The 25,235-nt window shown below is 42.3% G+C and overlaps 2 protein-coding genes across 9 annotated transcripts; both read left to right on the top strand.

Moving 5' to 3' along the window:
* Window positions 1–722: 722 nt before the first annotated feature.
* sbno1 (strawberry notch homolog 1 (Drosophila)) lies at window positions 723–18,245 on the top strand. 7 transcript variants are annotated; one of them, XM_034296946.1, is made up of 33 exons: window positions 723–1,048; window positions 2,564–2,680; window positions 2,928–3,014; window positions 3,284–3,520; window positions 3,695–3,833; window positions 4,729–4,767; window positions 5,149–5,225; window positions 5,484–5,580; window positions 5,690–5,850; window positions 6,002–6,135; window positions 6,220–6,310; window positions 6,477–6,638; window positions 6,804–6,939; window positions 7,107–7,212; window positions 7,475–7,628; window positions 7,733–7,915; window positions 8,105–8,202; window positions 8,387–8,532; window positions 8,711–8,908; window positions 9,193–9,378; window positions 9,593–9,762; window positions 9,976–10,107; window positions 10,279–10,414; window positions 10,655–10,767; window positions 10,892–10,963; window positions 11,486–11,585; window positions 11,787–11,861; window positions 12,211–12,357; window positions 12,514–12,608; window positions 14,106–14,192; window positions 14,470–14,684; window positions 15,458–15,651; window positions 15,895–18,245. In XM_034296946.1, the coding sequence occupies exons 2-33, from the start codon at window positions 2,564–2,566 to the stop codon at window positions 16,035–16,037; spliced, it is 4,227 nt and encodes a 1,408-aa protein (XP_034152837.1). In that variant the 5' UTR covers window positions 723–1,048; the 3' UTR covers window positions 16,038–18,245. The 7 variants fall into 7 exon arrangements, with proteins under 7 accessions (XP_034152837.1, XP_034152834.1, XP_034152839.1 ...); XM_034296943.1 differs by having other exon boundaries at window positions 5,149–5,249; XM_034296945.1 differs by lacking the exon at window positions 723–1,048 and adding an exon at window positions 1,059–1,122 and having other exon boundaries at window positions 5,149–5,249.
* A 324-nt stretch (window positions 18,246–18,569) lies between these two features.
* On the top strand, window positions 18,570–21,308 carry LOC105014802 (cyclin-dependent kinase 2-associated protein 1-like). 2 transcript variants are annotated; one of them, XM_010877406.4, is made up of 4 exons: window positions 18,570–18,774; window positions 19,998–20,113; window positions 20,238–20,364; window positions 20,698–21,308. In XM_010877406.4, the coding sequence occupies exons 1-4, from the start codon at window positions 18,741–18,743 to the stop codon at window positions 20,763–20,765; spliced, it is 345 nt and encodes a 114-aa protein (XP_010875708.1). In that variant the 5' UTR covers window positions 18,570–18,740; the 3' UTR covers window positions 20,766–21,308.
* Window positions 21,309–25,235: the final 3,927 nt, after the last annotated feature.

Below are 25,235 nucleotides of genomic sequence, written 5' to 3'. Positions count from 1 at the left end.
TATTTTTCTGAATTATCGGTACAGAAACGTATTTCTACTGGATGTTTTCAGAGCACGGATAATGCAGCTTCAGGGATTCCAATCGAAGTTTGGTTGTTATAAAGATTTTTATTTCCAGGGAGATTTACTAAATCTGAGCATATGTTCCATTTTATCATTGGTTTTCTATTTTTATTTTAAATGTATATTTGAGCTATTTTGGTTTTGCTAATTATGTTATGTATTATGTTAGGTTTTGTGAGGGCCCCCATGAAAAGTTAATGTTGCAATAGCAACAGCAAATAGTGATCCTAATAAAATAACACGTTTTACATTATTTAGCAGATGCTCTTATCTAGAGAAGTGCATTCATCCCACAGGACAAGCTACCTTGCTTGCCTTATGCCACTCTTTTGAAGATTTAACCTATAGGTTGTTAATATACATTTATTGATGTTTGTTGTATACAATATAAAACATGCAGCCCAGAAGATATAAATTATTTACTACTTCAACAAAGGCCGCTTTTGCGGACATCGATTGTCTTAGTCCTAGACTAAAAACAATGGACATTTCCTTGATCTGTCAATTTTAGTGTAGTACTAGGTTTTTAATCTGTGCCCGCGAACCCGGCCCAATAACAGTTAAGCTTCCAGTCTGGTCTGACCTTACCAACATGGGTGTTTACAATGACACATTAGCATGATGAGGAAACGTGTGTTGGACGTCACTTCCTTTAAAGATAACGCGCAGTCACGTGACACAGGTTTAGCGCTCTGTTTCTGGAATCTGTAAGGTTTAAAATTATGATAGAAATGCGAACATTCATTTATTTATCGATTGCTGATCGCAAACGGATGGCCCGCGACCACTTGGAAATCGATTTTTATCGACGGAGCAATAGGTATTCGCGCCTGAAAATTCCAGATCTCGGGCTAAACGTCACGTGACCAACACGCGAGTCTGGCCGTTTGGTAAAGATGGCGAAAGGTGGTTAGAAAACAGCGGAACGAAGAGGGTAAAAGTCCCTGTAATAGCCTCGAAAAACGGAACGCCCGTTTACTGACAAGTGAGTGTTGTTGCCAGACATAATTATCCGAAGGTTGCTGGTTATTTCCCCGCGATCACGGAGATGTCTTCAAAGTGAGGCTGTGACATGTTGTTTTTATGAAATAGTATTTTGTTGTCCTCTTTCCATGGCAGCTAGCTAATGTTAGCTAGTAACGAACGGCGTGACTGAGCATAACAACACTAAACACTTTAGTTTAGCGTCATAGCTACTGTTACAAATTAGTTAGCTTGATGGCTGTATATCGTTATGTGTGTGCTGTTGTAATATTGTAAATTACTAACTAAAACTATTAATGATGCCTTATGCGTTTTCTGGGCTGTCAAGTTTTAGCACGTCATTGTACTTCAATGCTGTACAGTCATTTCAGTGGTGAAGTTAGCAGGTTAACAACAAGGGAGCAAACAACTTCGAACGTTTACAGTAGCTGTTCCGTTCAAACAAACGAGTAGTAGGTAAATAGGACTTGCATTTGCTATTTTTAAGTCTCAATAATCGTGGTTTCACCACTCCCTAAAAAACGTTAAATGTTGATGTTAATTGATACCATAGTAACGTAACTTGCATAGTACTGTAGTGGACATCCCTGCTTGTCAGACATTAGTTAGCTAATTTAAACGTTATACTGCTGTTCATTTTACAGGGTTTTTGTTTTCATAATTTAAGTAGCTAACTATTTCTACAGGAGACACTTGATTTAAATGTATTTGCCTGATCTAGCATCAACCTAGAACATGTTAGATTTGACATGAGTGGCTAGTCTGGCGAGTAACTACGTCATACCAGGAAGTTAAGAGTAGTGAGTGGGGATCCAGTCAATGCAGACACGTGCCGGGGTCCGGGTCACTTTGTAACCAGACGAGTTCTCAAGATCATTGTGCTGGATCCGACATTGTATCGAGGTGTGTTACTACAGATAATTCTTACAGTCTACCTTGACCGAGGTTTTTTTTGAGTGGGGGGAGATGGGACTTGTCTAACATTTACGAACATCCTTGCCGCTTGCCATCCGGTGCCACATGCCTCTCAAGATTGTTGCTTTTGGAGGTTCCTTGGATGGGAACCTTTTTTAATGACCTACGTCTCCTGCTACTACGCTATGCTTTATTAGTTACCTGTTAGCTACAGGACTTCGGATTTAAGGGCTCTGGTTTGATTTAAAAGTTGCTATATTAACATGGTGAACCTGTTGGGCTTCAGATTGGAAGGTCATAATGTCTGAAATCGGTTGCTTATGATTTTATGAGAGCAGTTGATCTAAAAACCTTATGTCATTTTTGTTGAACTTATGAAACGTATTAAGTTATTGTGCATATTTTCCTGTGTTATATGTTGTGCTGCATCAGGGTTTGTGCATCCAGGTTACTGTTTACTACAAGACAAACCCCATTTTCAAATTCCAGGTGTTCGCTGTTTGTTTTGGTGCGAGCACCAGGAGAGTTGTCTGTGACTGTGGGCTGTTACCCTCTCTGCCCACCGCTGGTGTTAATCACTAGTTTTCTTGTTGTGTTGGAGATGATGGATCCTGGACAGGATTTGCTCCTGGCAGCCCTAAGCGAGAGCGGTATCTGCCCCAACGACCTGTTTGACTTTGACCCTCAGGATGCTGCACTGCCCTCTTCAACTTCACAGGTAGGTGAAAGACAAAGAGGCCTCTTCCTAATATTCCAAAGTGGCAACTAGCGTTTCTGAATAATTCGCATGTATATTACATGTATAGTAATTATCTAAGTAGGTAATAGTGGGCTCCAAGTAGTAGTTTCCTGCTTTCCCTCTTATTATGAGCTACATGAATGGATATGAATAGACATCCTGGGTACTCTTTCAGATGTGTGGTGTTCTTTGGTCCTGATGCAAGCTTTTTTCTTTTTTCCTCCAGTCAATTTCCATTGGTGCCCCGGGTCCTGGCTCAGGGTTGGAGGCACCTGGAGGCACCGCTCCTCCCACTCCTACAGTCACAATCAGGGTAGGAAAATGGTTTTGAAATGGTAAAGCTTGCTGCTACCTGAACTGGCCCGGCAAGAAAGTTCACTTTGTCTTAAAAAAATGTAACTGTCTGGCTCCGTCACAAAATCAGGCTTGTTGTATTTGTCTTGCTTCTACGCATTTCTGAAAACATATAGTGAATTTCAAACTACTATTTGCACATTGTTTTGGATTATATCATCTGGCGTCATGTAGTGGTGTGTTGTAAAGTTGTTTCCCACCTCTCTCTCCCCACCATTGGTCCACCAGCACAAGCCTCAGCCCTCAACCACCTCATTTGTCTTAAATCAACTGAATCAGTTGCCTTCGCTGGGAACAATCGTTGTGACCAAGCCCTCAACCGGAGGCACGGCACGACACACCATCACAGTCACTAAGGTGGTCCATACCACTCCCTCTGGCCTGCGGGGGTCCACCTCCACACTCACTTCCTCGACTCCTCTTTCCACGTCATTCTCCACAGTTGTTCCTTCCAACAGAGAGCAGGTCAGTTGAGGAAATATTGCTGCTCTGTAAAACATTTTATTTGGAACAAAACGCAGGTTAAACTAATGTGTGAGTTCTGTGATTTGTTTGCGTTATTAAGGCTATCATTCATGTCAACTCCTCTGTTTGGTTAAAGAACCACTCCTCATTGGAACATGTTTTTCCGTCTGTCAGATTCAGCTGAAGGACCTGTTGAGGACTGGTGGTCTGAAGGGCAGCACAATGAAGAGCAGTAGTCTGGTGGAACTCATGAAGCTCAAGCCACCGCCAGACATCGCCCAGCCGGTCGCCACAGCAACCGCAACCGGCACCAGTAAGTGAAGGAACACATGCAGTTCTGGCTTGGTTCCAAAGGACCAGCTGTGCTGTCTCAGAAAAGGCTAGGTTCATTTGTGCCAAGGTAGCCAGAGAACGTGTGTACGCTATACCACCAAAATCATTATCAGCATGTGCACTAACATAGATGTGAAATCACTCAGTGTGCACTATCATTCGAAGAGCTTTAATCTGTAGAAATCTGGTTGCTATGGCAACGTACAATGAGTCCTGTGAGGAAGTAGGCGGAAACTGCTTCTCATCATGTTTGAGGAAAGAAATATAATATAGAGTGAGACATATATTTTGAGGAAAGACCTGTTTTCCAGGTAGGTATTTTTAAAGACTTATGGAATCTAGTATTTGTCACCAATCTCCAGCATTTTAAATATATAGCTATGACACATTACAACACAATTTCACACAGACCAAGCACCAAGTTTTTGTTTTTGACAGAGGTTATTTCACCCACTGATAGAGCACAGGCTTTCACCAAATTGACAGGATTTTCATGATTTGTTTCTGCGGGTGGATTACCCCTTAACGATGCATTCTGGGACTTCTGTGCATATTCTATAAATACCGTAGAATCACCACCATCAATATCATTAGCCATAAAGGTCCTATTTTGAATGCGAGTGATTTTGATGACGTGGAACGCATTAGCACACCTGCAGTACACGCGTTTTGGGGACTTGCTTTGGCTTGATAGGCCCCTTACAATCATTGGTCAAAAACCCAGGATGCATATTTATTTTCCTCACATCCCACTGATGAGGATTTAACCGCCATTCCAAAACCTGTAATTGTACAAATGGACTTAGTTCACAGGACATTAATGTGTTTAAAACATGCCCATGCTCAATCAGTGTTCAATGCTCTCATCCTCGCAGAAATAATTCTGGTCTCAACAAAGATGATTCATAAACCAGGTATGGACAAGATCAGGCTCAGGGATAATCTCCCCCTCTGGTGTCAGCATGTTACACAGGGTGGAAAAGGAGGGGCTTATAAAAAGGGTCCCATTTTCACACCAGGGTCTTCAACTTTATCTCTCTTCTATATGGTCCCACGTTCTGCTGTAATGAACTGCATGAGTAACTGAACCCTGGAAGTTGACTAAGGGGCAGTGCACACAGGCCGTTCAGTCCCCGTGAATCATGCCTACTTGTGTCAAGATCCTCTTCCTAAAGGCTTTGGTCTGTTGGCGTGTCGGTTCTTCCATAAACCCTTTCTGTATTCTAATAGATCTGGTTGTTTGGTCTGTTTGCATGTCACTGATTTCTGTATTCTGTCTGTAACTCTGCTCACAGCGGAACTGAACAACGGGGTGAAGAAAGAGGTGACGAGTAAAGACGTAGCTCGGATCTGGGTGAACGACGATGTGAAGGTGCGAAGCTTTTCACCAACGCTAGTGAGTGGCATCATCCTGTTCATTGACTCTTCATTAAAATACTGATATTGCAGTATTCCTGGTAAAATGTCAACCGTTTTCCCCCTGTAGATTGACCTAAACTTAGTTGTGCTGCAACCACAATTTCATTGTTTTCCCTACTTTTTTCCCCAATGATGGTGGGGGGTTGGGGGGGGGGTGCAGACACGAGGCTTTATGTGGGATATTTATAACTAGTGTAACGTATTTTTGTAGAAACTGACAGGAATTAAAGACGAGGAGGAACCTGAGGAAGAAGAGGACGAAGAGCTTGGTCACGCTGAGACATATGCCGAGTACATGCCGATGAAACGTAAGCTTTACTAGCAGAGTACTGTCCAGCTGCTGTTTCCTTCTATGTTTATGGAGGGTTTGGTGATTGACCCGTTGGTTGGTTGATTGGTGTTAACTGCCTGTTTCAGTGAGGGTTGGGTTGCGTCACCCAGACCCGGTTGTGGAGACCAGTTCCCTGTCCAGTGTGAGCCCCCCTAATGTGTGGTACAGGCTGTCAATACCGGAGGAAACCATCGACCGCGGCTGGCTGTCTGCCCTACAGCTGGAAGCCATAACCTACGCTGCCCAGGTAAAGACCCTGCCCCTTCAGACTATTGCTCACCAGGCCTCATGAAGACGTTGATGCAGCTTTGAACTTCTTTAGCTGCCATTGTACCGGATCATTCACAGACCTTGTACCGTGCATGAACCAAATGTACTGATATGTTTTGTCTCTGCAGCAACACGAAACGTTCCTCCCTAACAAAGACAGAGCGTCCTATCTGATCGGAGATGGCGCAGGAGTGGGCAAGGGCCGGACTATCGCCGGTATCATCTATGAAAACTACCTCCTCGGCAGGAAAAGAGCCCTCTGGTAAAACGACATCTAGGATGAACTGATATGTGCTACCAATTATAGTGACCATCCTAGTTCACAAAATCGATTCCATCTCCTCAGGTTCAGTGTTTCTAATGACCTGAAGTATGACGCAGAGAGAGATCTTAAAGACATTGGAGCCAAGAACATTCAGGTCCATTCCCTAAATAAGGTAAGGCGTTGTCTACTATTTTTCCAAGCTACACACTGCATGGTTATTACATTTTAAAGCAAGGTCCTTACACTGCATTTTCTTTTTAATATTTGTCTTAAGTGACATGTTTGCATGTGTGGAATGGTGTTCTTCTCCATTGTACTGAAACATGTCTGTTTCCCAGTTTAAGTATGGTAAGATCTCGTCCAAGCACAACGGTAGTGTGAAGAAAGGTGTGATCTTCGCTACGTACTCCTCACTGATAGGAGAGAGCCAGTCTGGAGGGAAATACAAGACCCGCTTCAAACAGCTATTACATTGGTGTGGAGAAGACTTTGATGGAGTTGTATCCTTTACTAAACCTGAAATAGTTGTCATATGAAATTAATTTTTTGGTTAATTCTCTTTGAAGTATGTAATCAGGTATTGAGCAAAGATCAGTAGATCTTTAATTAAATGTTGTTTGTTCAGTAAAAACAATACAGCCTTTCCTGAACCCAAGCCTCTTCAGATTGTGTATGATGAGTGTCACAAAGCCAAAAATGTCTGTCCCATCGGGTCGTCCAAACCTACCAAGACTGGGTTAGCTGTCCTGGAGCTGCAGAACAAATTGCCCAAAGCCCGGGTGGTCTACGCTAGCGCCACTGGTGAGAGAAACACCACCTAGAGTGGAGGCTGCTGACGTCTTCACACTTAGAATAACAATTAGGACTGTTCATGTTGTCTTCGCCATCTGTCTGTACATTATGGAAATGTACTGCAGCAAAAATGGGACATCCTAAACAAACGTGTTCTTCCACGTGTGTTCTACCAGGTGCATCCGAGCCCCGTAACATGGCCTACATGAACCGACTGGGTATCTGGGGGGAGGGGACCCCTTTCAGGGAGTTTAGCAACTTCATCCAGGCTGTGGAGCGAAGGTGAGTCACATTAGGAATTTGTCATAGAGACTGTGTTTTAAAAACATACCCAGAATTTATTCAGCGAGGGCCCATCAACTTATGAATTTTGGTAGTTGGGTGTCAAATGCAGGATGTCAAGCCAATAATATGAATGTTGTTTTTCATGGGACAACCTCTTCTGCCTTGTTATATCTCAGAATGTTTGCCTTTTTATATCTGAAATCCCCAAATAATCACTTTGAATATGTATCCATTCCATATAACAAATGTTCCTCTTCAGAGGTGTTGGTGCCATGGAGATAGTTGCTATGGATATGAAGCTGAGGGGGATGTACATCGCCAGGCAGCTGAGCTTCACTGGTGTCACATTCAAGATCGAAGAGGTTCCCCTAACCAGCCACTACATCAAAATGTACAACAAGTCTGTGCGCTTGGTGAGGATCTGTGGCCTAATCCCAATCCCTAACACTGCTGTTTCCCTGGCCTCTTCAGTAGGATGTTAAATAGTTTGAACCCTGTACTACTTTCCACATTTCAGTGGGTGGCTGCACGGGAAAAGTTCCAGGCTGCCGCTAACCTCATGGATGCAGAGCAGCGGATGAAGAAATCCATGTGGGGTCAGTTCTGGTCGGCCCACCAGAGGTTCTTCAAGTACCTCTGCATCGCCTCCAAGGTCCGCAGGGTGGTGCAACTCGCCAGAGAAGAGGTCAAAAACGGAAAGGTGGGTGGGAGGGTTCGGAAGGAAAGAGATGGGATTGTTATTCCTAGATCTTTCATTCTGATTTCAGAAGGTCAGGTATACGGTCCCGTTAAATTCATGGATAGTGGTTATAAGCTGTTCTGGTTCCTTTGGTTGGTTTGACGAGAGCTGACTGGAGTTCACCAAGTCTGTGTTTCTATCTCTCTCTAGTGTGTGGTGATTGGCCTTCAGTCAACCGGAGAGGCCAGGACACTAGAGGCCCTGGAGGAAGGAGGCGGAGAACTGAACGACTTTGTCTCCACTGCCAAGTACGTCCGTCCCCCGCAATATGGAGAAGATTGGGAAACTACTTTGAATCTATTTCTATATAATATAGATCGGAAACACCTGTGATATGTGCTAGTATTATGCACATTTTGTGCTGTTTTGCTATATGCTAATGCCGGGTGCATTCTATACAACAAGGTGGTTTTTTCGCTTCCCTTTTCCCAGAGGTGTTCTGCAGTCCTTGATAGAGAAACACTTCCCTGCTCCAGACAGACAGAAGCTATTCAGCTTGCTGGGAATCGACCTCTCTGCCAAGAAGACCCCCTCGCCCAGCGAGCCTGCTGCAGAGCCCAAGGGCAAGAAAAGGAAAGGTACTGGATGCTAACAGACATCTGTAGGAACTGGCAGGCAGTGGGTCTAATGGGACAGTGAGGAGTGGGATCTCTGTTTTGGTTTGCTGGTGTATTGAGATCTGTACTGTTCATGTTGTGATCATGAATCGCTCCATTGTTTGTTTTATACTGATTCTTCTCACTCCTCTCCCGACAGGTGCTGAGGTAAAGAAGCCTCAAAAGCGGAAGAGAAAGTCTGGTGGTCTGTCAGGGAGCAGCTCAGACGACAGCGAATCCGAAGAGTCTGACAAGGACGACGTGGAAAGCGACGACAGCTTCAAATCAGTCAGCTCAGGAGATGATGAAGATGACTTCAACCCCTTCAAGGATGATTCCAGCGAGGATGAGGAGGATGGTGAGCGAGGGAGTTTGAGGATTTAGGCAGTAGTTGATGGTGTTGGTTACGTTCTTATTAAATGCAATTTCTCAGTCACATAACCAAATACCATTACAAATTAGTCCCTGAGGTAGCTGTCACCAAGTCGATATTTGAAGATAAAACCAATCCAATTGAACACAATGCTAGCCATTTGTAATGTAAGTCAAGACTGGGGTGCCTGGGGATGATTGTTGGTGCTGTTTTACAAATGGATGATTACTACCTACCCAAAATCCTTGTTTATTCCATGTCTCCTTCAGACCCCTGGCTTTCTGGAAAAAGGAAAGAAGGAAAGAAAGGCAAGGAGAAGAAAAATAAAAAGAACAAAAAGAAGAAAAGCATTGACCCAGACTCCATCAACAGTGCCTTGTTAGCGTCTGGTCTGGGCTCCACCAGGCCTGCTTTCACCGCTCCCATTGTCAAGACCTCCTGCGCCCCGGCCGTAGGTGAGTCAGTAGCCACAGCGCCCCGGGTGAGTCAGTAGCCACAGCGCCCCGGGTGAGTCAGTAGCCACAGCGCCCCGGGTGAGTCAGTAGCCACAGCGCCCCGGGTGAGTCAGTAGCCACAGTGCCCCGGCCGCGGGTGAGTCTCGTATTACCATTTAGGAAGAGCTGGGGAGGTTCAACTAAATGTTTTTAAGTGTTTTTCTCCCTCCATTAGCCAAGGTAGAAGTAGATGACAGCTGTATGACCAGTCAGGATGCTGTAGAAGATGCTCAGCAGATGAAGAGAGATCTGTTGGATCAGCTGGAGAAGCTGGCTCCTGATCTCCCTCCGAACACCCTGGATGAACTCATAGATGAGCTTGGAGGACCAGACAATGTGGCTGAGGTAATGAAGACATACTGGTGACACATCTGTGTAATTGGAGCTAGGCAAAACAGAGGACAATTGGGTTCACTGTCAACTGCAAATGTCTTTTTTTTTATTGACATTTTATGAATATTTTATATTTTAAACTGCATACGTAGTGCTAACATTTGGACCTCTTAAATATATGAATATTGCTCTTTGGTGTGGTTCCCACATTGTTCTGTGTTCCAGATGACTGGTCGTAAGGGCCGTGTTGTCAGTAACGACGACGGCAGTATCTCCTACGAGTCTCGCTCCGAACTGGACGTCCCTGTTGAGATCCTCAACCTCACAGAAAAACAAAGGTTCATGGATGGAGAGAAGGTACGTCAGGACTAGGGGATGAGGAGATGGTATTACCCCATGTTTCTGATTTTAGTTGTGGGATACAATCGCTTTGACTTGGCCGATGTTTGGTTTTGTCCTTGACAGTAAATCATTCTGCTTGTTTGAATCACAGAGCCATCCTTAAATGTGTTGTTCATCCCCCCCCAGAACATAGCCATCATCTCGGAGGCGGCCAGCTCTGGTATCTCCCTGCAGGCTGACCGACGGGTGAAGAACCAGAGGAGGAGGGTCCACATGACCCTGGAGCTGCCCTGGAGCGCAGACAGAGCCATACAGCAGTTCGGTCAGTACACTGTCTAGCTGTATTGAACTTGCCGTGCACATCTGCTGCACAGAGACTTCAGTGGAAATGTCTGAATCAGTCATGTATCTGGTGAATGTGATTCATGGCAGTGAATCTTGGTTGGTACGTCTTTGGAATTTATCATTGTTAGAGTAGGAATACTACCATCTGAGATGTGTGGTGTTTTGAATGATGAGGTTTGTGTTCTGCTCAATGCTGACATGGTTCTCTGTCTCTCAGGGAGAACCCACAGGTCCAACCAGGTGACGGCTCCTGAGTATGTATTCCTCATCTCTGAGCTGGCTGGGGAACAGAGGTTTGCCTCCATTGTGGCCAAGAGACTGGAGAGCCTGGTGAGAAACCTGTGCTGTCAGTTATGACGACGCATCTTTAAGCTGGATGTTATCACCCATGGCTGAGTTCTTGAGTTCCTGATGTTTTGTTTCGGATATGACCTGTTGTCTGTGTGTTCTCCAGGGTGCCCTCACGCACGGAGACAGAAGAGCAACAGAGACCAGAGATCTTAGCAGGTTCAACTTCGACAATAAAGTAAGCACTCATATTTAGTCTAACTTTCTTGGTCTGCAAATAAACGTAAATTGTCCCACTACTAATCTGCGTTCTCTGCCAGGTCAATGGCCTTATTAACCAAAATATTTAATTTTGAGTTTGCCAGTCAGGTTCTGCCTGTCTGCTCTCTGAAACGTGCTAGTTGAGTTTGGGATCAGGAAGATGGCATTGCCTAAAACCCTCTTAGCGATTAGCTGTAGCTTAATGCCATTTGGCCTAGCTCATGCACTACGCTAGTACAAAGGTGCTAGCTTCCATTGGAAGTGTAACAATGCATATCCATTACTGTAAGAGTCCAGTGTAGGAATACTGTAAGATTCCTACACTGCCATAACTCGCTGTCTCTACCAAATGGGTTACTCACACCTTTTCTTTTTGGTGGAGGGTGTGACTGAATCACAAGCTGGTGCCACAAATGTACATTTAGTGCCACCAGGGGGAGTTGTTAGTCTGGGGCCCTGAAGCAGATTCAACACTTAGGAAAATCTCTCCTCTCCACAGTATGGCAGAAATGCTCTTGAGATTGTGATGAAGTCCATCGTCAACCTGGACTCTCCATTAGTAAATCCCCCTGCAGACTTCGTTGGGGATTTCTACAAAGGTTTGTACCTCCTGTCTGGAAACATCTTGTGATAGTCAGAAGACTTATGTCACTATTTTGAGCCAGAGGAAGTTTCACTCAGGATTCTTTTATAGTGTCTATAATCCGGAATTGACTGACTTGTTCCAAAAGCAGGATATATTTCTGGTACATGGCTGTAGTTTACTTCCATCTAAGAATCTTCCTTCTGTTCCCTGGTAGAGATCCGTCAGGGGCTGATTGGAGTGGGTCTGATTAACGTGGAGGACAAGTCTGGAGTTCTGTCTCTGGACAAAGGTGAGACATGCTGGCTTAAAAGGTCCCATGCCGACTTTGTAATTGTTATTGTTAATCCTTACTCTGTTTAATAATGGTTACATTAGCTGAGCTACCTTTTGGCCCTCAATTCTCAGTCTGATCTTGTGGCCGTTAGGAAACAAAGATATTAACGATACATTGTGAGGAATGAAGAAGAATAGTTTATTGGTGGAGAACTTCCAATTAGTCTTTTTTTACACACGGTCAAAGGAATTGCCATAATGTATTAGCCTGTTTGGTTACCGGGTACTACAGCAAAAGGTTTCAAATGGAAAAAGGCAAAATTTCTCAGTCAACTTGATTCTGAGAGAAACACTTTTTTTCTCAGACTACAACAATATAGGGAAGTTCCTGAACCGCATCCTGGGGATGGCAGTGCAGGAGCAGAACGCTCTCTTCCAGTACTTCTCTGACACGCTGGCCGCTGTCATTCAGAATGCCAAGAAGAACGGACGCTACGACATGGGCATTCTGGGTAGGACTGGTGTTTTGATTTCTAGCATTTCAATTAGACAGATTTAGATGTTTGCTGAATTTGTTAAATAAAAGCACTTGGTTGTCATTTTAAGATATGTTTGAAGCAGGATTGGTGAAAACACCCATGGATATGTCTGACTTTGCCTACTTTTAGACCTTGGTTCTGGGGATGAGAAGGTGAAGAAGATTGATGCCAAGAAGTTCCTGACTCCAGGCTACTCCACCTCAGGACACGTGGAGCTTTACACGGTACAGCTGATCTTGTTTCTCAAGAGACGGGAATGCAACCTGGTTGAACCATTTTCCGGTGGCATCGATGGCCATGGGCTGATACCCTATTGAGTGGCCATATTGCCCTCCCAGAAATGCCCCATTAATTGTAGTCTTTGTATTATTTCAAGCAAATCAGATCAATTTCTGAAACTGTTGATTGGCTTTTCATTTCACTGTAGTTCAACACTCACACACATCCGATTGGACTGTAGAGCAAAGGAAGTGTCGAGCAACTTCCAATAGCTGATTGATGCTTGAAGGAAACATCTGCAGTAACCTGCGTTATTGCAAAACTGTGGGGGGAAAAGAGGTTTGAATTGATTTGGTTGTTTAAATTTGAGAGAGAAATTAGGGGAAATACTAACCACTCCAACACCAGACATGCCAGCCAGTCTGCAATTTGGTCAAGCCCCAACACTATATTGCATTTTTTTTTTTAAAATAGAAGTACGTCTTCTGTCTTATCCCTCGTCAGGCAGTCCAGTGCGCTTCACTTTGTGGATAGAAACAGACAGGATAACAACGAGCTGCTTCAGTATTACAGTTACCATTCTTCACCAAAAGTTATGTTAGACTTTTTAAGAGGATAATAAGTTATTGATGTTTCCCTGTGATTATAGGCAAATGTCAACAAAATGCAAAAAACTTTACGAAAGTAGTCTTTCCAACAGTCAGTGAACAAACTAAATAGTTCTTGAATCTGACTTACAATTTCTCTTTTAAATTGAAGTGCTACTGGTTTGTAATTGTCTGTGCAGATCTTGGCCCATCAAGTTCATGGAAACGTCAAGTCAACATATTAACAATTCCTCTCTTAGTCCCTAATAACATTCTTACGGACAAATGGAGTGTTGCTGCTGTTTGATAGGATTTTGGCGATGATTGTATCCCACTTGTTTTTGAGAAATTGTGACCTGATTTGAAAAATATAGTCTTGTCATTGCTAAATTGTTTGGTTTCATTAGATTTGATTACAGGACACTTAATTTTTGTTTATTGAAATGAAGTCATTCTCCAAACCTACCCTCTTCTGATGTTAGACAATCCCTAGGGAGAACCCTGATTGTAAATCAGGTTTTTCATATTGACCAAGTTAGTCTCATACTATTGCCTACAATTACAACTTAGGCAGCATTCTGCCAACATCATTATTAGGCATACTTTTAGTTATGAGGGTTTTAAAATTTGCAGGTCCATTACCCCCAACTAAAGAACGAAACACAATCGTCTAATAAACTCTGAAATAAATGTTTAGCTTTTTGCTTTACAGAAGCGTCCAAACCAACGGCAACTATTTTGATTGATGACTCTGGTGCTCTTGATGAAGGCCTTAGCCTACAAGGAAATATGGGACCTACTTAAGGCCAAGTGGACTTGCCCCTAAAATCTTGAAATTCCAGTCCTGCCAGGAATTTTTTCTATCTTCCTCAGACCTGTAATCATTTTCCATGTTGTAAATCCTCTGTCTGCCAGGTAAGTGTGGAGAGAGGCATGTCCTGGGAGGAGGCCACGCATGCCTGGGCTGAGCAGAGTGGACCCGACGATGGCTTCTATGTACAGGTACCAGACGACCAACCAGTGTTTTTCCATCTTTGGTCAACTCCATTTTCTCTGGGAAGTGACTTTGACCACCAGAACAGCTTCTTCTACAAATGCCGTCTTTATCTCTTTTGTGTGTTGTGGTGCAAAAGTGCTGTCAGGTGCTGATCATAAACATGGTGGGATGTTAGTTCCATGACTGTCAGATACTTGTCTAGCTTGTGTTGATTGCCGTAATGTTTCTTCAATGCCAGTGTTGAGTTAGTTTACCAACTCTTCCAATGTTGTTGATCCCCAGATGAGAAACAACAAGAAGACTGCCATCTTGGTGCAGGAGGTGAACAGTAAGAAGCGGCTCTTCCTGGTCTACAGACCTAACACAGGCAAACAGCTTAAACTGGAGGCCTACGCTGACATCAAGAAGAAGTGTAAAAAGGTGCTATCAGATGATGCCAAGCAGCACTGGATTGACCAATACAAAGCTTCTGCAGAGATCTGCGCTCATGCTTACTGGTAGGTGCTGCTCGTCCAATTACTTTAAAGTTGTGGTGGATCTTGCAATCATCAAATTTACAAACCGGTCTTACTGTAGTGGTCACCTAAAGGTTCTCAGTCGAGATACATCCCTCTGGCAGTAAACTGCAGGCCCAGGTCTACCACTTTATTTTTGTGTGACTTAACCATTCCTTTAAGATTTACATTATTAAGAGGCATTAGTTTGTTCAACAAGCTCTTGCACGAACAGTCAATTCAGATGTTTTTCCAAGGGTAAATGGTTGAAGTGGAGATAAATGTTAGTGAAGTTTTAAGTTGAAACATTGTTTTCCACTCTAAACCTGAGAACAAACTGCAGTGAGATTAAGACGGACCACTCCATTACATTTTATGGCATGGGGTAAAGGTAAGGATACTTTGCAATAGCACAACTGACCAGAACCTATTTTACTGCCTTATAGAGCACAGCCTCTGAACATTTCTCAGCTCCTCTCCCGAATCGCATTATTTCTGCTTCATTCACAAATGTGTTGCCCGTAACACCACAGAGTGAATATTACCTAATATTGAAATGCATCAGCCTTTAAATAAGAAGGCTAGCCTATCAAGACTCATGAAGCTGCAGTGCTGGTTGAAAAGAGCAATATATGGCTTAAGTGTTTTGTCATAGTGTTGACACGTTTAAAGACATTAGTTTTGTTACATAAAAGTGTTATTTATGTTTGGAAATTAACTCTGTGAGCCGCTGTAGTACAAACTAGTCTGGTAACCAGTGCATCTTCCTGGTCTAGGCGTGGTAACTGTAAGAAGGCGTCGGTGGGGCTCCAGTGTGAGGTGGGTCTGCGCTGCAGGACCTACTATGTGCTGTGCGGCTCGGTGCTCAGCGTGTGGACCAAGGTGGAGGGAGTCCTGGCCTCAGTCAGCGGAACCAACGTCAAGATGCAGATCGTCCGCCTCAGGACGGAGGACGGCCAGAGGATTGTTGGTACGTCAGTGAGGGTAGTCTGACGAGTTTTGGGTCCGAAGCAGGTTTTTAAACGCATTGGAAATCAGTCACAACGTGTTCCCTTGTAGTGTGTTCTATTTTACCGGAGGACTATTCTACCGCTCCCCCTCCTGACCTAGTGACCATAAAATGAAGTTGCTGAAATCCAACCTGGACTACGTGGATGCTAGCGACCTTGCCTTTGTTTAACACTCTCCCCCGCTCCATCCCTCTCTGTCTCAGGCCTGATCATTCCAGCCAACTGCGTCGCTCCCCTGACCAACATCCTGTCGTCATCCGACCAGTCTCAGCAGCTGGCTGTTCAGCAGCAGCAGAAGTGGCAGCAGCTGCACCCTCAGAGCCTCAGCCACACACACAACACATAGCATGGGTTCATCCCCGCCCCACCCCCACCCCCCGGTTCGACCTGGTGGGCTCTGACGCCATCTTCTCCACGGCCTGGGTTCTTCACCCCACCTGACGGGATATGACCCCATTTCCACCTGGATCTCCACCTCCGCGGCGCTGCAGCACCACCACCCTTACACCTCCCCAGCTTCCTCCGTTCATTCTGAGGGACCCGAGGTGCGGCGAGCGCCGAGCTGTGGTTCTCTCCGGAGTTCAACCAAGGTGGCAGAGGGTAAAGATGTCAGGGTTTATGTCCAAAGAAGAAAGACTGTCTCCCTGTTGTCACCCAGAGTTGGCTAGACTACTATTAGTCCTCTGAGATTCAGAGCTGAAGATTTAGAAGAGGCTGCGGTGATAGAGGGGAGAGGATGGGACGTGTGTCACAGTGAAGAGCGAAGAGGCATTATAAAAAATGCTTAGGACTTATATCTGTTACCCCACCCCCCTTGGGCGCTATGTAAATCCATGCCCTCAGCCAAGGGACTTCACAGTGTACCTCACAACAAAGCTCAGGGGAGATGAGTGTATGTGGACTCAGTCGCCAAACACACTTCTGAAAATTAAAATGTACCTATTTTGTTCTGTAGCCACGTTCTTTTGTTTGTTTGCTAACAAATGTGTGGTTTTTAACAAAATACAATACAACCACTGTTTGTTTCTTTTGCTCTAAGGTGGAAACTCGCTGTGAAATCGCGTGCCAATTGAAATTCCAATTACATAAGCATATACCTCAAAACTCAGTCCAATCAAATCGCTGTCTAAAATGTATGAATTGACCTTTGGCGTAGTCAGAGATGCAGTCCACTCTCTTCCACAACTCTGATGTGAAGTACATTAAAGAGTCAAGTCCTTTGGCTACGATGCCCTGTGCTTTCTGTTGGTGTTTTGTTCCTAGCAATGCCTTCTCTACTAAAGGCTGGGGAACACCACCAAAGTTTTTCTACTCATGACGGGACAGTGCTCAGGGGTTCGTCAAGCTACACAGTAACCCCCTTGGGTTTTTGTTTTTTAAACAAACTATTTTACAAAATGTCTACCTGAGATGCATGACTACACGCACCCCCACCTTTTATTTTTCTCGGAAGTCTCAGGCATGATGACAACTACTCTTAACATAGCGACATCTTAAATGGCCCCCTATTTCCCTGGATGGTGTACTGTGAGCTGTGCACCTTTTAGGGAATAGGGTGTAATTCCAGATGCTATCCTTTTTTCATTTCGTACTGACAGAAATGTATAAAACTCGGGTGTATCCTTCCTACCCACAGTTGTTTACAGCTTGACTATCAAGAACTGTGACTGCATGGTTTAAAATTGTTTAAAAAAACCATTTAATTCACCTGCATTAATTCCTCTGCGATGAAGATGTTTGAAATTGGTTTCTATTGATCTGGCATCAGATGGGACATAACATCTTGTGGTATCAAACTCTTGCAAATTACAGAAGATAACACACTCCTTATTAAATGGCCCTTGATAGGTCACAGATCTGGTTGGTCAATACAGGCTGTTTAAAAATGTGAGAGTAAAGGCTAGTTTTCAAGAAAGTGTGTGTTGCTGAATCCAAATGAACCCCTTGCTTCTACCTCCTGCTTTTGTGGATTTTAAAGGATTGGATAGATGTAAAGATTGCACCTTTAGATACGGTGTAACTTATTAGGATATTCATTGCTATCAGATCCTGTAGATATCCATGAAGTATCAAGGGGGTCAGGGGTCTGTGGTTTTTTCGGATGGCCTCACTTATTGTGTACTGGAACCTTACCTCCATTCTTCACCAGTCAGCAACATTGCTGCTTGGTGTCCGGTACTTTTATACCTGTGGATTTCTGTTTTTCCGTCACTTTAAACATGACGTAGAGGGGCTAAAGACTTTTAAAAAAAGCTTTTCTTGGTTTAGAGTGCTTGTAAAAAAACAAAAAAAAATTAAAAAGTTGACTGTTTGGCCTGTTGAGTGTAGGATGCTATATTGCTATACTGTTGTGTCATATCTGAATATAAGAAACCTGTTTTTGCTTAAATAGCTGTTTGTGAAAAACACTTGAAGGACAGTGTAGTTTCATCCTTGCACGAGTTGCACTACTGACTGATTTGTTGTACAAATACTCTGTAATAAATGATTTAACTGCAAGATTTCTACCTCTTGCATATGACCAATAAATCCCAAGGACAAAGTTTGAATTTCATTGTTTCTATTTTATTCTTGAATTTCTAGTAATACTGCCCTGTCTAACTTTATTCTATAACTTATATTTTCTTTAATCAACCTCAACGTGTTTCATAATATTTTACTGATGGCTGTTTCTTGATGTTCATGATTGTATTGGTGAAATCCTGTCCTCACTTGTGTGTGTGAACTGATTAGACGGAAGGATCTAACTTGGGGTCAGTCCCTTAACATTGTTTTGTAGGGGTAATGACGCTGAAAGCTATGATTGGGCCATAGAATGTGTCCGCTGCTAGTCAACCAATGGTCAAGAGACTGACCGTGTCCTCTCCCACAGCGGAGAGGTTCCATAGTATCAGCACCAGCTCAATCAATTCTGGAGAGAGGACCGGATAATCTTCGGAAGAAGGGCCTTCTCTCCACGTGCCTTGTATTGGAAAATTATATTTCTGCGGTTAATATTAAGATTAGGCTGTAATTCTGGGTGGGAGAAGTGTGGCCAATTTAGTCAGCAATGGACGCGTCTCCCATTCCCCAGACAAAGACAGGTAAAACATCTTTCCTTTTCCGCTGTCCTGTATGGTGGTCTGCTACAAAGAAGTGTTGCCGAACAAAAGCAATTCGGTTACATGTGTCACCACCATCTGACTGATAACAGTGTAACTGGATGCTGTAAGCTTTCCGTTCACTATCACACTAAGTGCTAATTAACTTTTGATTATTTTATTGTGAGAAGAATTGAAACGAAGAAATTCATTAAAAAAAGTTGATTAATGGTCTATTACGCTTAGAATTGTAGAACAAAATTAAATTTTACGTGGTTCAGAGTTAAGGCAACAAAGTTTCACGTGTTTTGTGTTGCGGGATAATTACTATGAATTTATATATTTAATCTAAAACGTGAATTATTAGTTAAAATATGTTATGTAAATATGAAAGGAAAAAAAGATTGTTGGTTTAAAAATATACTTGAAGCTGTTTAAAGCATTTTCTGTCAGATTATCCCGAATTGACTATTGTGGTGAATCGAATGCATTGTGGGTGTCAATATAAAGTGACGGCCATATTTGCCGGGTGCCGTTGCTGTAAACAAAAAGTGAGAGACAGACGCTTCACTGAATTTCGGGTCATTTTTATTTCTTTAATTTACAATGTCTCTGGGAATGTCTTATAAACCCAATGTCCACCAGCACATTCCAGGAACTACCGGGAACCAGGGTAAGGGAAAAATATCGGTTAAAATCCAACCATCTATCCGTTAAATCGAGTGTTAAAACCGGGGTTTCGGAGAATACCTGGAGAAAGACCGTGTCTGTAGTTTTTGTCCAGTTATATATATATATAGGGTCAGATCCTGTGAGCTAGGCTAATTCATATCCGCCATTATTACTAATGTAAAAATCCCAATCCTCATCTGCATCGGCTAAACAAGAGCAAAGGTGGAATTCCGTTGGTTCCGAAAAACAATCCTCGTCTTTCTGTGTCCTGTTCCATCCATGAGGGTATCGTTACATTGTGACAAAAATGTATCACTTTGGCTTCTTAAGTCAGCCCTGTTCCGCTTCCTCCATGATAGTCTCTCGCGGAGCTGTTGAATGATTGATCTGCCAGGGTATTCTTTTATGACCCTTCGAGGACATCTAGTGTTAGAATAAGCTTATTGCATTAGGAAAAACATGCCCAGTACAACCGTGGCCTTGTACTTATTACACTATCAGTTTCATTGTTATAATATCATATTTAACCCTACATGTATTTGTAATACCCACAGTTGGAAACATCCAGGGAAACATTCAATCTCCATCTGCTGCTAACTTGGCAACTTTGCAGTCCTACCGGCCGCTGGTTAACGACGTTTATGCACCACCCTCCCTGGGCTTCTCACAGGTACAGTAATTCTACAGTTCAGTGGATGAAATGGGCATGGTCATAATATGAATAGAAATGCATGGTTACATTGTATGGATCTCTTTGGGTTAAAGTGATTCCTCTCCTGTCCCTGTGCATGCAGGGATCCAGCAGCAGCCAGGTGCCCCAGAGTAAGTATTCAGAGCTCCTAGCCATCATTGAGGAGTTGGGAAAGGAGATTCGGCCCACCTATGCAGGCAGCAAGAGTGCCATGGAGAGACTTAAACGAGGTAATGTGAAAACCTCTGTTGTACTTTAAATCACCTTTATTTGCTGTGTAAATATACACATATTACCAGAATTACTGGTAATTGTGCTATTACTGGTAGACACCATGTAAGGTCCAAATACACAACCTTTGCAAAGTTGATGTGCAATTACATAAAATTGGTGCTGAGCATATATGATAATAGAATGGGAGTGATTTGTATAGATTGTGCATGGATTTACAGCTGATGTCCAGCTTTAAAGTTTATGCATCTATCTAGATACAGAGGTGAGCAGAATATTGTATGCACCCAAAATTAGTTGTTCATTTTGGTGTGTCCTACTCTTCCCCAAAGGGATCATCCATGCTAGGGGTCTGGTGCGGGAATGCTTGGCAGAGACTGAACGAAATGCCAGGTCCTAGCTACAGAAACATTACTCTCTCCTGCAAAAGAACCAACACCGTCTCTCACTTACTCAACATGTAAAAGACTGCTGAATGGCGTATCCTCTGACAAGAGGAAAAAAATTAAAAAGGGATGGCTAAAAAGGTCAAGAAAATGCAAGATTTAGATTTGACAAATGGAAGGAGGGGACACTAGAAAATAATTCAGAATTCAAAGGAATTTTTCTTCATTCCCCATTTTGGGGTCACGGTTTTCCTGACTTATTTCAAATGAATAGTGTTTTTTGCATGCAAATGTACGGGTCCAACATGGACTTTGGTTAAATTTGGACGTTGCATGGCTTGTACAGGGTTAGACTAGGAGAGGAAATCTGTTTGATAGATGTTGGTCTGAATTCCAGACCCTTTAAACACTTATGGGTGAACAAGTGAAGGACAGTAAAGTGCCAAATACATTGGTTCATTCATGTTCTTTTTTGGTATTAATTATAACAACTTATGTTACTTGCATCTTTGTATGTATTTATTACTCTGTGTAATAAAATGTATTTTCAATACGAATGTCATTGTTTTGCATTTGAAGGATAATTAACTAATTGACGGAGTAAGGTAAAGGCTTGCCTTGGTTAAATTGAGGGAATGGGATGGAGATATCTGGGTAATAAAACAGAACCACTGATTTAGGCAACAGTGCACACTTAGAATTCCTGAATGCTATTTGGCGGATAGCCATAGATTACATCATGTCACCTTATAATGCTCTAATTGCACTGGTAGCCAGTTTATAATCAGGGGTTGTGATATTCCCAATATACCATTGTTAAACGCTGTGACTGGTGGTTAAAAACAGTATGCTTGCCATAGACCACAACTTCTTATTTCTTGCTTAACTGGGTACACAAATTGGTATCGGCACCTTAAATGTTTTTGCTGTTTGAGCTTGTGTTTTAGTTCAAGAATAATAGTACTGTGGAGCTCAAGGTTGCACCTAAATAAGATTCAACATAATTGTAGTCTAGTATTTCAGTCCAAGCTCAGCTATGTATATTGCATTGAATAGAAATACATACATTGGATATAAAAAGTCTACACACCCCTGTTAAAATGCAAGGTTCTTGTGATGACAAAGATAAATCATGTCAGAACTTTTTCCACCTTTAATGTGACTTTAATGTGAACAATTCAATTGAAAAACTAACTGAAATCTTTGAGGGAGAGAAATAAAAACACAATAACCTGATTGCATAAGTGTGCACACCCTTAAACTAATACTTTGTTGAAGGACCTTTTGATTTTATTACAGCACACAGTCTTTTTGGGTAGGAGTTTATTAACATCGTACATCTTGATGTCTTCTTTGCAAAAGAGATCAAAATCTGTCAGATTGCGAGGACATCTCCTGTGCACAGCCCTCTTCAGATTACCCCACAGATGTTCAATTAGATTCAGGTCTGGGCTCTGGCTGGGCCATTCCAAAATGTTAATCTTCTTCTGGTGAAGCCATGCTTTTGTGGATTTGGATGTCTGCTTTGGGTCGTTGTCATGGTGAAAGGTGAACTTGCTCTTCATCTTCAGCTTTAACTGGCTCCGGAAGGTTTTGTGCCAAAATTGCCTGGTATTCTGAACTGTTCATAATTGCCTCCCCCCTGGTTCCAGCTGAAGAGAAACAGCCCCAAAGCATGATGCTGCCACCACCATGCTTCACTGTGGGTATGGTGTTCTTTGGGTGATGTGCAGGGTTGTTTTTGCGCCAAACCTACCTTTTGGAATTATGGCCAAAAAGTTCAACCTTGGATTCATCAGACCATAACACATTGTCCCACGTGCTTTTCAGGGACATGATGTTTGTTTTTGTAAACTTCAGCCGGGCTTGGATGTTTTTCTTTGTAAGAAAAGGCTTCCGTCCTGCCACCCTACCACATAGCCCATTCATATGAACAGTATGGGAGATTGTTGTCACATGTAGCACACAGCCAGTACTTGCCAGAAATTCCTGCAGTTCCTTTAATATTGCTGTAGGCCTCTAGACCAGTTTTCTTCTCGTCTTTATATCAATTTTGGAGGGATGTCCAGTTCTTGGTAATGTCTCTGTTGTGCCATATTTTCTCAACTTGATGATGACTGTCTTCACTGTGTATACCTAATGATTGGAAATTATTTTGTACCCTTTTCCTGACTGATATCTTTCAACAATGAGATCCCTCTGATGATTTGGAAGCTCTCTACAGGCTATGGCTTTTGCTCTGAGATGCAACTAAGAAAATGTCAGGAAAATAGAACAGCTGAACTTTATTTGTGATTAATCAGAGTCACTTTAAATGATGGCAGGTGTGTAATGACTTCTATTTAACATGAGTTTGAATGTGATTGGTTAATTCTGAACACAGACACATCCCCAGTTATAAGAAGGGTGTGCACACTTATGCAACCAGTTTATTGTAAGGTTTTTTTCAATTGAATTGTTCACATTATAGGTCACATTAAAAGTGGAAAAAGTTCTGACATGATTTATCTTCGTCATCACAAGAACCTGGCATTTTAACAGGGGTGTGTAGACTTTTTATATCAAATGTAACGTTGTTAGTGATGAATTAACTGGCTCTGAGATCATATCATAAATACGGGGACTGACAAGAACAATTCAGTGGAAGTGTCCGTCAATTTTATAATGGAATACAATGCAATTAATAAAAGAAAAGGTTTAACTTGCACCAGATAGATTATACAAAGAGCAGACAGGAATGCAATTAGAGTAGAGTGAAACCATAGCAAACGCTCCACCAGCAGACGGTCGACCAATCGCATTCTGGTTGTTATCCTACGTTACGTGGTCACGATCAAACCCAATACACTATTATAAAGAATATGTTTCATATCTCGGAAATATTTATAATATTGTGCATTTCATTTTCTTAATAAGTGCTAACGTTCGCTTTTTTTTAGCTCACGCCCAAATGACTCATATTTAATACTAGTGTTCACTTCCATTCCCACAATTTCCCACAGTCCACCACGCGGCCCACTGACAGGCAGTCAAAAGTTTGATTTACCAGTTGTATTATCTCCCTAAAAAGATCTCTGCTTGAACCAACCAACTGCAGCCTATCCGTGCACCGAATAAGAGTTTATTGAAGGCAGTTCTGGGTACGCAGGGCTACAGCCTATGGCAATTCGTTTTAACATTTGTTCCCATGGAGCGTCCGTATCTATAATTACTTTTCCAATTCTATGGTAGCCGTTTTCAGTTGTAATAGTAAACGATGACAAAAATAATTATAATATTTCAATAGTACCTATTCCGATTTTTACAAATAACAATAACATTTTACTAGTACATTTTAATAAAAACTAGTTTTTATTCCGAAAGTACTTATATCCATTCGAATACTATAGTTGCTATTATGTTTTTATTTGTAACAAATTTCAATTGTTTTTACTGAACTCTATGAGAGACTGCAGTTCAAATATCCTCTATACACTTAAGTCTATAGATGCTATTCAAATTCATTGTGGCAATTTTACAAGTCAGTGTTCATTCATAATGAATAGTCCCTATTAAAGTTTTCTGTAGTCATTATTAAAATGTTTCTTCACCATTAAAAAAACAGTAGTATTTCATCAATGACTACCCTAATTAGAATGGAAAATATTATAAAATAAAAAAATCCATTCAGATACCAACTATTTTGTACTGACTATAGTTGCTATTCAAATTAGTCACTAATGTAATTTCAATGGTCACAATGTAATAGTTACTAGTGCTTTATCATGACTCCCTATTCAAAATTCTACTGTTCCCAGTATTACTCACTTAAAAATGTATTTATGAATATATAATATGTATTGCAACATATTTCATTTTTTCAGATAAGTGAAAGTGGCAGCTCGAGCCTTCTCGAGAGAAACACACATTTGCGGCCACACAACTTTTCTATGTAGCCTAAACGACAAATCAGACATTTAGCTGTGGCAAGTGGCACCTTAAAATAATAAAATTTTACCTTCAGGTATTCAAACGTCTTCACTTTCTCCACATTCTGTCCTGTTATAGACCTACAGAACATTATTTCTACAGCAATCTACACACAATACCCAATAATGACAAAGCAATAACACATTTTAGAAATCTGTGACAATTTATTGATAATAAAGGATAAAATATCTAATGTACAGAAGTATTCCGACCTTTTATTCCACACTTTGTAGAAGGGCCATTAGCAGTGATCTAAGGTAAGAGTCTTCTTGGGAACACCCCTGCCAGCTTTGCACATCTGAATTTGGGACATTTGCCCCATTCTTCCTCTCCAGCTCAATCAGATTGCATGGGGAGCGTCAGTGAACACCAATCAGTGGCATTCAAGACTGGGCCTTGGCTGGGTTACTCAATGACATAATTTACAGACATGTCCCCAAAGCTGTGTCACTCCAGCGTTGTCTTGGCTGTATGCTTTGGGTTGTTGTGGTACAAAAACGAAACTTTTGCCCCAA

The sequence above is a fragment of the Esox lucius genome, chromosome 14, assembly GCF_011004845.1.
Source record: "Esox lucius isolate fEsoLuc1 chromosome 14, fEsoLuc1.pri, whole genome shotgun sequence".
Taxonomy (NCBI): Eukaryota; Metazoa; Chordata; class Actinopteri; order Esociformes; family Esocidae; genus Esox; species Esox lucius.
The sequence above is the reverse complement of the archived record's forward strand: the minus strand, read 5'-3'. Positions and strand labels throughout refer to the sequence as shown.